At 37.0% G+C, this 12,616-nt stretch overlaps 1 protein-coding gene across 1 annotated transcript in view; it reads left to right on the top strand.

Moving 5' to 3' along the window:
• LOC148739375 (uromodulin-like) overlaps nucleotides 1-8,733 on the top strand; it is a 112,722-nt gene extending 103,989 nt beyond the window's left edge. Inside the window, exons 2-6 of the mRNA XM_088751223.1 lie at nucleotides 1,772-3,258; nucleotides 5,488-5,811; nucleotides 6,452-6,601; nucleotides 7,168-7,287; nucleotides 7,939-8,733. Of these exons, the coding sequence (XP_088607349.1) occupies nucleotides 5,499-5,811; nucleotides 6,452-6,601; nucleotides 7,168-7,287; nucleotides 7,939-8,309 (954 nt within the window). The 5' untranslated portion in view covers nucleotides 1,772-3,258; nucleotides 5,488-5,498 and the 3' untranslated portion in view covers nucleotides 8,310-8,733. The remainder of the gene's footprint in view (nucleotides 1-1,771; nucleotides 3,259-5,487; nucleotides 5,812-6,451; nucleotides 6,602-7,167; nucleotides 7,288-7,938) is intronic.
• Nucleotides 8,734-12,616: the final 3,883 nt, after the last annotated feature.

A 12,616-nucleotide genomic window follows, 5' to 3' on the forward strand; every position in this document is an offset into this window, starting at 1 on the left:
CCTCCGAGATAAAAAGGTGTGGCTCTTCATCTGTGAAGGCCTACGATACTAATATTTAATATTAAACGAAATTATGATAACTAACTAAATTGTAGTAAAACTATATCTGGTGATTTTGTAGGAAGCATTCTTGTAACTATTGTATTAAAAACATCCCATGATAATATTTTATTCTTTTTTTAATTTTATCTTCTTTATGATAGATATTTTTTGATTCCGTTTCTATTCACCACGCTAGGATGCGAAGCACATTTTTCGGTAGTTTAAGGGCCTCTCGGAGGTGAAAATTCCAAAAAATTATTTTTTTGGAAAATGTCAATCACAAGAAACTGAATCTTGTATTTTCTAAAATAGTTTTAGTAGGGCTTTAATATGACAAATTTTGGGAGTTCGATTTTTCCATCTTGGACACCCATCCGTGGTATTTACAGAAAGTCGCTCTTAAGCTCGCAGCGGTGAGATACCGTTTTAAAAAAACTTACTGTTGTAAAAGTGTCTATTATAAAGAAAAAAAAATTAAAAAAAAAAAGAGTAAAATATTATCATGGGATGTTTTTAATTACAATAGTTACAAGAATGCTTCCTAAAAAATCACCTTTAATTGTCATCCATAGAAGGCTTTTATATGTTTTAGCGCTTTGATGGTAATAATAAAAATAATAATAATAAAAATAATAATAATAAAAATAATAATAATAAAAATAATAATAATAAAAATAATAATAATAATAATGATAATAACGGTTTATTCACAGTATATTCACATAAAAAGGAATGGCTCTTCATCTGTGAAGGCCTGCGATACTAATATTTAATATTAAACGAAATTATGATAACCAACTAAATTTTAGTAAAACTATAACTGAAAGTAAATATGTAGAATATATTGGTTGGTGGTGGTGGTTGTTTCCATGTCTTTACAAGGAAGACAAAGCGCGCGCCTTTGAGAACGCCTTGCAGAGCCTGCAGTATTCTTTAAAATCTGTGAAATTCCTCATATTTGCTGGCAATTCGTTAAAAATCATGGCTGCTGAATGCTGAAAGGTGCCTTGTACAAATGAAACATGAAACCTTAGAGCAACACTGGAACGGAGATGCCTAACGGGTTTAACGACTTGCAAATTCAAATGGGAGGGCCAGTTATCAGAATACAGTGCTTTAAAAATAGTCTTTAGTAGCGAGTAGTCCCTTAGCTCCAGGATAGGTAGCCAGCCAAGATCCAAAATGGTAGATATACTGCTTACATATTTACAAGTGACGAAAGTAGCCATAGCGAACTGGAGCCTTTGTAGTCTAGCTGAGAGGAACTTTAATTATATTTGTTAGTGGATAAAAAACAATGTCACAGTTGCTTATTTTAGACAGAATTAATGTTTCTAACAAATGTTTCCGTAATTTAAACTTAGTAAAGTTCCTTATTTTTCTTAAGGTTCTCAGAGTCGCATAACAAGATTTAAGGATAGAGCTGATATGAAATTCCCATTTAAGATTTGAGTCAATGTGTACTCCTAAGAGTTTTTTAACATTTATACGTTCCCGGCAGTGGTGTACCGGAGATTTCTAGTCCCAACTCCAGGTTTCCGAGAGAATGTACATGAGCCATCTGTGGAGTTGAGATAAGAATGGCCTTGGTTTTTTTAAAATTCAGGGCCAGGTTTGAATCATTTGACCAGGCACCGAGGCCTGCCAGGGTTGCATTCAGTTTTCCGCTTGGGATGTGATCTGCGGTATAATGTTGTATCTTCAGCATATCGGAAACTTTTGATTGTAGGTGGAAGAATATCTTGAAGATCCGCAACGTAGAGATGGAACAACATCGGTCCAAGGATTGAGCCTTGGGGTTTCCAAATTCGGAGAGCACGGGTGATGATTTGCGATCATCAGTTTGAACGTAATGTCTCCTGCCACATAGGTAAATAGCCACCCATTCGAGAACATACTTTGAAAAACCGAGGTGATGCAACTTGGTGATCACCGTTTTCAAACGGATCTACTTATACGGACACCGTGTGGGGTGAATTGTCAGCCACGTCCAGCAAAACTCTACTGACGGTTACAAAATCGCGCTGCCCGCATCGTTTTAAAGTGCCACTATGAACAAAATTTCGCATTGCCTTTTCTTTACACTTCTGGAAACTAGAAGTAAGAAACACTTACCATGCCAAGTTTAATCGCAAAATCCTCACGGGAAGTATGATTATTTCAACCTTGTTTTTCGTTTTTGGTCGCCCGCCATTACTCAATTCAAAAATGGCCGCGTGTGGCAAAAAGACTTGGCACTAGTTGGAGCCTTTCGGAAGTGACGTCATATGCGCAGCTCGACCTAAAAAACGTGGCTAAATTTGTATGCCATTTGGAAGAAGAATTCGAGGAAGAATACATCTTATAAAACGCCTAGAATTTCCACTGTCGAATCTCTCACAACACACGAAGCACGATGCGAAAGTGCGCATATGACGTCACAGGCCAGCTCATGCGTAAAACCGCTTCTCAGTTCAGTCACTGGCTCTCGGTTGCGAGCTGAGTAATGGCGGACGGGTTTTTCGTGAATTTCGGCCAGCTATATCAAGGCGTATTTCGCTTCCATCGACCTAAAAACTATCACATAGTACAATTCTAACCATATTAACTTGATTGGCGCTAAAAAATGTGAAAACCAGAGACAAAAATTTTCGTCGTAGGGGCACTTTAAGGCGTGACTCTTCTAAAGACACTTTTAATGTTTTAGGGTGGGCTGAGCTAGAAACAAAACGGAAAAGACATAAATGTACCTTAGTATTCAAATGCCTAAATAATCTAGTACCTGAATATTTGAGTGACTATTTCACTAGAAATTATAATGTACATAGCTATAACACTCGCAGGAAACTGATTTGCACCTGCCCAAACCGAAACTAATCCTTGCAAAACGAACTTTAAGGTATTCTGGCTCAGCTCTTTTTAACCTTTTACCTCGTTGTGTTCAAAACGCCGAGTCACTTTCTTCCTTCAAAGTTTTAATTAATACCAACAAATTTTAAAATTTTATAGACACTATATTCTTGTAAACTGTTGCATGTTTGTTTATACCTTTACTTATAAATATTTCTTGTATTTTTAAATTTTATCCTGTATTTTCAGCTTTCAAGCTGTCTTATATTCTAAACTATTGTAATTTTTTACTCCAGGACTCCTCTGCATATCAGCCTCGTTGCTGAATGGGCCACCCTGGCTAAATAAAGTCTACTTACCTACCTACCTACCTACTTTCCTTAGAAGGTAATGACGTTTTTCAGGTTTGCCAAATGTTCTCCAGGACCTTGATTTATTCCTCGCTTTATGAATCTCCAGGACTTAATTACCTTTAAGCCGCACACAGGTGCTCCCAGTCGGGTTGTAATTTGTGTCCTCTGAGGCGTCTTTCCTACAATGAAAACCTCGTAAGGAGGTTCGAGCTCCTTCCATGAAAAATGATAAAAAAATTAATATCCTTAGCACGGTGATAGTTTAACTTTTCGATAAAGGCTAAAAGGTTCTAACGAAACAGTGGTGCTGCGTCGGTGGGGGTAACAAGGTAATTTGGTTAATCAACTCAGTTGAAATTGTAAATTGGCCACCGTAACGAATAAAAACGCTGAAGTTTCGAGCGTTAGCCCTTCGTCAGAGCGAAAGACGAGGGGCTAACGCTCTTCGTCATTCGCCATTCGTCAGGGCGAATGACGAAGAGCTATTTGGTCACGGAACCATAGAATTATTAACAATTGTTTTTTAAGGAGTTATCTCGGAGGGAAGGAGATGAATACTGTTTGAAATAATCATCAGTATATACATAAAAAAACGGTTGTTCCCTTTACCAAAGGAGGCTACGGAATACAACGGCACAATCTAACGTGCTTTCTCTGTACAGAAATAGATAAGAAAAAAAAGATTCAAGCGTTTGGAAAAATTTTCGATTCTCGTCTGTTGGCTGCACCCAAGTTAACACTCGCAACTTAAGACAACAATGGATTAAGATGTTTCATCAAATATTTGAATGCCTTCCTCGCTCGTTTTATTTCCATATTTTAATAGTGAGGCTGGCCAGCATTTCAGGTGCGACTTCGTCTATGAACACCTTTCTTAATTTCCAATTAACTGCATTTAAAAGTTACTGATATTAAAGAACAAAGGTTTGGCCACTCAGAATAGACAAAGACAATATTTAATAGACATGCAATCGACGTTCAGTCGAATCAATATTGATTTCCTCACCGATTTTGTGTTTGCTTGTCTATTCGTCTATTTGCTCCGACGAAGGGCTAACGCTCGAAACGTCAGCTTTTGTAATCGTTAATTACGGTGGCCAGTTTACTATTTCAACTTTGTTGATATATCCAAATTATTTCGTTACCCCACCGACGCAGCCCCAAAAAGTTTCTTTAGGTGGCCAATTTACCATTTCAACTTTGTTGATATATCCAAATTATTTCGTTACATACATACATACATACATACTTTATTGCATAGCTCCCCCCTGGGGGCTCTTCCGCCATACATGAATATAAGATATTAAGTCATAAAAACGTCACAATAAGATAACATGATATTAAAAAAAAAAAAAAACGTCACAAAAACGTCATAAAAACGTCATAATAAGATAACATGATATTAAAAAAAGTCATGATATTAAAAAAGTCATAAAAACGTCACAATAAGATAACATGATATTAAAAAAAAAAAAAAAAATTTGCTTATATTTTAATACTAAAGTCACATGTTACGAATTAAGAATATTCTTAAAAATTTTCTTTTTAAAACCACTTAGGCTATCTGTGTCTCTGATAAATTTAGGTAAAAAATTATAACTTTTAGCCCCACGGAAGGCAAAAGCCCTTTGCCCAGCCGCGATCCTGCACTTGGGCAACGTAAGCTCGCTCTTCTGTCTGGTATCTCTTTGGTGAATTTCGGAACGTTGTTTAAATCGTTCACAGAGATAGTTAGGAGTCAAGTTGTTGATGCATTTATAAACCATGACTAAGTCATTAAAAAGTAGTTTTTTCTTTACGTTAAGCCATTTAAGGGAATTCAGTGCCTCTGTGATGTGATCGTACTTTTTCAAGCCAGTCACGATCCTGCAAGCATAGTTCTGGACTAACTGAAGTTTTTTGATATTCTTATTACTTGTGTTGCTCCAAACTGTCGAACAATAAAAAAGTTTGCAAAAGACGAAAGCATTTATGAGGTATATCAGAGTGCTTCGATCCAGTAAATGTTTTATCCTATTGACTCTCGTTAATTTAAACATACAGTCAGATACCGTTTTAGTGATATGCTCATTAAAGTCGTTACTCCCACCGACGCAGCCCCAAACAGTTTCTTTCGAAACTATCAGCCTTTATTCTTTAGAAACTATCAGCCTTTATCCGTCTATTTGTTTGCATTCTTTTTTGGTTTGGTCTGCATGTAATCCATGGGCTAGGCAAAACGTTCAATGCATCTATTGAAGTAGTATGCACTTCAACATTTCAGCCACTAAAGACATGCTGTGGATTTCAAGCTTCTTAAGCCTTCTAGCCTCTCTGAATCTCATGGAATTGGCTGCTGCTAAACATTCATGCAAGACAGAAGTTAGTGTACCTGGTATGGCTCTCAAGGGATTCGTCTTTAAGAAAGTCACCGTAAAAGCCCCTCATGTGTGCGATATCACCTGCGAGAGGGAAAAGATATGCCAAAGCTACAACTATGTGATTGGGGAAAAGTCCTGTGAGTTAAACACCCGAATCAAGGAAGCAAGGCCCGAGAGTTTCCAATCAGATGATTTACGCTTTTACATGGGACGTGTTAATGGTAGAAGTATGTATGTGGTCCAGCTTCTTTAATAATCAGATTTTTTCAAGATGATTTCTTAATAAAAAAACTCCACGCTGTAAGAAAAAGTGTTTTATTTCTCTGTCGACAAATAAGAACAGTGTCTGCCAGCATAATTTTCCTTCCATACTTAATCAATAGGGAAGGTGAGCATTCGCATTTTCACGCCTACCTAGATTGACTGTACTGGAGTGCAATTTTAATAGAGTTACTATGATAGAGTCACACATTTCCGGGAAGGTAAGAAAATTCTAGTAAGTAAGGATTTAAAAGGCGAAGATTCGTTTAATAAATCTGTCAATTGATATTATGACTTGCCAAGTAAAAGTCTTCATAAGTTAGATACATAAACAGAAAGTGACTAAATAAGGATCGTGAAAACTACAATTACTCAAGCGTGACTAGGGCGAGGTCCATAATTGGCCACAGAATAGACTATTATAGGGCAGGGGTTGTAAAAAGCCAGCGGCACATACCCACTAGTTAAAACTGACCCAAGTACTTCACACCTCTTGATTATATTTATCCATTTTACTTTACCTGTACACATTTTTTCTTTAAATCTAATCACTTTTGTCACCACTTTTACCCTTAAACTATTAATGAAGTCAAATCTTTACCGCAGCCCCCTTAGGTTCCATTCCTGAGTTACCAGCGTTATCTTGCTACGAGATAAAGCTAAGTGAAGGTAAAGACAGTATCAGTAAAAAGTACTGGTTGGATCCAAGCAATGCAGGGAGTTCAAAGTTGGTTTACTGCAACATGAATTTGGGAGGTAAGTCCGTATGTCAAAAGCAGAAACAGTTTATAGAGTGTTTTTTTTTTTTTTTTTACCTTATCCCATTCACTTTTGTTTACATGCTTTCACCATGTAATCGAAATTATTGGGGAAAGGTTAGGCACAAAAAGCAAAGTTGTGCGAAGGCGTTTTTAAAGGTCTTACAAAGAAAAGTTCAATCGATGTTTAAAGAAAGTTTAAACGGATTTAAACTTGATTCAAGACGCTTCCAACAAGCTTTCAACAGTTTTTACGTTTTTTAGCAATTTTGGACGACCTGTTCAAACGCACCGAACATTTCGTTCAACAAAGTGTTGAATGCTTGTTGAAGCAAATGTAGAAACCGTTTGAACGGGCCTTTACAGTCATCTCGAGGTGCAATATTCAATCCTTTTCGCAGAAAACGATTTAGATTAAAAAAAAAAAAGCTGAAGTCTGCCAAATTAGTTCTTAGTCTTCCTCGATACCTTTTTGTCCTAAAAGTTACTTTCACATTCCCAATGCGGAGAGAAGGCGATGAGTGCAGGGATGGAAACCATGTTTTTATGTCTATGATTTTTCAGATATCGACGAGTGTAAAGGAAATTACTCTTGTCACGTGAATGCTAGCTGCTCGAACACCACGGGATCACATGTATGTGAATGTCACCCTGGATATACTGGAAAAGGACAAAACTGTTCCGGTGAATTAAACCTCTTTGCCATTAAATAAGAATTAGAATATTCCTGCAAGACGCGTCGACTACAGCGCCATTGTTCAAAAGAATTAGAAAATATATCCCTCCTGACTCGTTTTAGGTTAAGCAGCCGTCAATTATGTAAGGGAACTCTTAGGTCATGTTCCTCACTTGTAAATGGGACATTGTGGTAACCGATATTGACTGTATGCTATCGGCAAATCAGATGTTTCATAGTAACGCTAATATATAATAATCATGATTAGACGGTGTTAATCAACGTAGACTTGTCACTCACTACAGGGAATTATTTGTGTGATGACCAAATCTCTTCGGGCTGGTATCGTTATGTGGGAACTTGGGCACAAGAATGTCTTAAATGCGTATGGTTGCATCCAGTCGAGGTAGAAACAACCCAGGCCTTGCTTAGCTGCTAAAGCTAGAGGAAACGTAACTCTTTAAAATGCATAAATCGGTTCACTTTTTCATCATCATTATTCAACGCAAATACATCTTCACATTTTACTTAATGTAAGTTCTTCTGACTTGTAAAACATAAGTATCGTCTGCTTGTTGTTAAACTGATTGACTTGGAAAACGTCTAGATTCTAGTCTCAGATTCTAAAATCTGATAACATTGTTTATTTAATTTGATAGGTGACCCATGCTATAATTATCAAAACCTGAGTGAATCTAATAGAAAGAGCAGTTACAAAGGATACAGACAACCAAAGTTTTGTGACATAGAACTCCCTAACGGATGGTATCGTTTTGTGGGAGCTGCAGGAACAAAAATGCCAACAACCCGTGTGCCAGCACTCAGATGTGGTACAATATTTCCAGGCTGGTTGGATGGTGCCCACCCTACGGTGGAAGAAAGTGAAGTTTTAAGGAAGGTCTGTTTTAGTACTCGTACCACCGGTTGCAAATCTTCAAGCGAGATTTTGGTGAAAAAATGTAGATCCTTTTACATTTACAGACTTATCAAGCCATCACTTTGTAAATCGCGTTATTGCGGTACAGACTGAAATGTGTAGCAAGTGGGATCCATAGTCGGTCCATAGGTACATGTGTACAAGGTGTTTTTGAATTACGATTACAATAACGGGCTAACTACGTTTTTAATAGGTGTTTCATTTATTCAAAACAATTCTGATGTTAGCTAGTGATTTTCGAGCCTTTTATCAATTATTAGTTTTCCTTGATTTATTTTTTTCATCGATCTTTTGATTTCATTATTAACCATGGTTATTTACAACCGCCTCCCAGTTACCTCAATGGATAGAGCGCTGGACTGTTGTGCGGGAGGTCGAGGGTTCGAGCCCCGGCCGGAAGAACACTCAGGGTCTTAAAATAATTGAGAAGAATTTGCTACCTTTCTATAACATCAAGAAATGGTTAGATATTCTAGTCTTCTCGGATAGGGACGAATAAATGGGGAGGTCCTGTCTCCTGCAGGGTTGGGGGTAGGAGACGTTACTTTCCCACACACGAGATAACTGTGTTAGGATGTCCTCCCCTGGGTGGGATGGGTGGGTTTACTGAGCCCGCAGAGATTGGCGCAAGCTGTTGCGTTGTCCCTGCCTGTCGGCGAATCTTATAAATCAGAAATCAGAAATCAAATCAGAAATCAAGTTATGATCGTATAAAAAATAAATTTGATGACAGTCAAAATTGATGGCTAGGGAAAAAGAGGCACATTTGATGTTGTAACTATGATCCAGTATTTTGAAACGTAAATACTCCTAGTCGCTTCATGCTACGGAAACCGGAGTTAAGCGCCGGCCCGATGTGCCACATGGCTCCGAGTAGGATTTAATTACCTATCTTTACCATTTTGAAACGTTGAACAAAGCTCCAGACATGCAGTAAGAGAAATTTAATGTTATATCCGGTGTAAACTGTGTTTCAAATCTGTCGGAATCGAACAGGATTCAGTCATAACGTATCGCTTATATCCCAGATTGACTTTAAATCAAAGAAAAGACTTTGACGCAATGGTCACAAAGCGTCCTTACACGCTTATGTCCCTAAACACGCGGACACTTTATTCCCTCAAAATTAAGTTTGTCAAGTATTTTCGCAGCCATTGCTGGGCTGTTTCTACCTCAGCTGGATGCTACCATACGTGTTTAAGACAGTCTTGATTCACAGTTTCCAGACAAAGATACCAGCCCTAAGAGGTTTGGTCACCACGCAAATAATAAGGTTGATCTGTTTTTCTGAGATTAACGTTTGGGTACAGTATAAACACGCAAAAAGACAAGTATTTAGAGCTGCGATGGGTTAAAGAGAAGTATTTACAGTTGAATAAAATCTCGCATTCTGAATGGTTAACGAAGCGAGGTATGTAGCGTGAAATTGCGAGTTGACAACGAAGCTGAGTGATATTGTTCTGCATCTCTTGTTCAGGATAAAAAAAAAAAACCACAACAACAATAAACAATATCCCTGCTGTTTTCTTTTTTTCTTATTGTCATTCAATTATGCGATTCAAGGAAAATTTATTACCTGACAAGTGAATTCCACGATAAATTGCAATTAAAAACCGATACAGCAATCATCGCTTTGCGATTCATGCGATTTAACGCGGATTTCTCTCCCCAGGAAATGAAGTTTCCCCTAGTATAGGTAAAGTTGGTCGGGCTGGTTGGATGGTGTTCAACTTACAGTGGAAGATGGTGAGGTTCTTAGGACGGTCTGCTTTAGGGATCGCTCCACTGGTTGTAAAAATAAAACCCTATTCATGTAAAAATCAGGGGATCCTTCTATACCTACAAACTTTATTAGCTTTGTAATTGTGCCTCGCGTTATTGTGGTACTGACTGAGCTGTGAACCAAGAATACTTAACTTGATAAGAGGATTCATAAATCGCTCCGCAGGTACATCAATATTATCATTTTGACGCTGGTGACAAACAGGTGCTTTATTTTGAATTAGAATTGTAGTTCTGACCATAGCCTCTCTCGTCGACGAGGGTTGCCCGAAGTATTTTTTTAAAATAATTTGAAGTTCTGCAAAATCGGACGAAAAATTCTCTAGCTTGTAGTGTTTGAGCCTTTTGTTTATTTGTTTAGTTTTCTTCTTTTTTTTTAGTTGAAACACAATCCTTCGAAAACATAACTGACGATAACAATGACATGTCACCTGTTGTATATACCTCACTTTTAATTTCTTAATCTCTTAATGTCTCTTTCGCCTTCCTTTTTTTCACATTTTCTGACTAAAATATATAAATCAGATCAATTACCCTCTTTTGGGGCCCCTTTGTTGAAAAAGCGCCACCTTAAATTCAAGATGGGGCCAACTGACCTCCTTTTGGCTAATCTTTGGAATACACTTCGAGGTATAACTCATATTATTAAATCTACACGCATCATCATAATTTATTCAACATCAAATTATCAAATAGAACATGTTATGAAAAGAAACGAGTTTTGAAAAACAAACGAGTTCTTAGACATTTTGCAAGAATAAAAACACAAGTTTCCCTACTGACATTGTGACAAGGATAGCATGTTTTGAATTTCAGAAAAAACGATGTTCCTTTTGGATTTCAGCCAAAAGAGTTTAAGGAAAAACTTTCTGGTGGCATATTTAAGAAAAAATTTAAAATGAGATATTGATTTTCATAGCTGCACCGTTGCAGCATTTTAGAAAGTTCTTACTTCAACGCAGGCTAAGTTTATACAAACATTTCGTTTCCAAAGGTCTTTCTATCGATCTTGAAAAGTAAAGGAATACTGTGATACTCCCTCAGGTAAGTCCAAAGCATAAGGAACTTCTAGTCCTGTTATTTAAAGGTGAAATAGAGGATATTACATGGCCGCGCTGGAATACGAATTTTATCTTCGATTGCTGAAAGTATCTCTTCCGAGTGAGCGAGAGATACTTTCAGCACTCGAAGACAAAATTCGTATCCACGCGCGGCCGTGTAATGTTCTGTTTATTTAATAGATACTGATGAAATTTCCACATAAAAACAACTTTTCTTAATTCATTTTCGAATCAGCAAAATAGTGTAATTAAAGTGACCACCTATCCCAAAATGTCTGTCACAAAAATGTTATGAAACTCGGATAGAAAGTTATAAATGAGAAAAAAAAAAGACAATAATGTTTATACTTTCTGTTCCAAAAAGTCAAAATCCTAATGAAAAGAGAAAAATTCTATAACAGCGAAAGGCTAATCGTGTTAGCAACTATGGCGACACCAATATCCGCATACGCGAAAGATAAAAATAGCATCTTCACTTCGCGCGATGAAGATATGATTTTTTAGTACAAGGAAAAATTCTGGTATTTCATCAGTATCTGTATAATAAATACATTTTAACTAATGGTATTATGTTTCGTCATTTTCATGGGCATTGAAATGCGCAGCAAATATTTTGCTGTATTTTATAAATAGCTTGTACCTTTAGATTAGGAAGAGGAGCTACTGTTTAAAGGCCCATTTCCATCCGAGATCCTTTGCAGTCGTTTGTTTCTGTTTTGAAATCGCGCTATTGTTAAATGGCGAACACTGATAGTCATTTACAAGCACTATTAAAAAGAAAAACAAAGATTTGGTGAAGAACACAGTAAAAAATTTGCAGCTAAATATTTGAGACTGAAAAATCATAAATCGAGTCTGTGTATAAAACTTGTACAAAGCTTACTTGATGTTGAAGGAAATTGTTCGGCTTCAACACTAGTACTAAATAAAATATAAACAAATAACCAATATTGGCCAAAAATGATTTACTTTACGCATTTCAATTATAGAATAATGACTTGTACAAATGAGATCGCTTACATATATATCTCAGGATCTCAAGTAAAAATCAGTCAAATAATTATTCTCACCTCGAAAAAATCCTTCCGGAGTCTCTAATTCCATCGTAGGAACAATGCAATAACATTTCTGCAAAAGCACTGTCTGTAGTGTTACCGAAACCCATGGTTGTTTTCCTTGCTCTTCATAAATCATACACAGACTCTCGAAGTCGAATAACCTTTGCCGAGTCGGGCAGACTCGGCCCTCCTCTAGACCGCTTCTTCGGCGGCATCAACTTTTCAAATGACGTTTTTCACCGTCATACATGTAAGAATTAAAAACTATTTACTGATATGGATACTACGATAGTTTGTTGTTCACACATGATTCAAGATGGAACTTTGAAAGCCCTAATTAGTAAGATGGAAGAAGATATCAAAGCGATTCCGCAATCACGAAGAAAATAGCGTATTTTTCACATATGAAAAATGATCCGGGCGCGCAAGGCATCTCGGTTGGAAATGGGCCTTTAAGATATAAATTCAAAAGTAGATGGAAATATCAACTTCGAAGATA

This window comes from Stylophora pistillata, chromosome 2 (assembly GCF_964205215.1).
Source record: "Stylophora pistillata chromosome 2, jaStyPist1.2, whole genome shotgun sequence".
Lineage (NCBI taxonomy): Eukaryota > Metazoa > Cnidaria > Anthozoa > Scleractinia > Pocilloporidae > Stylophora > Stylophora pistillata.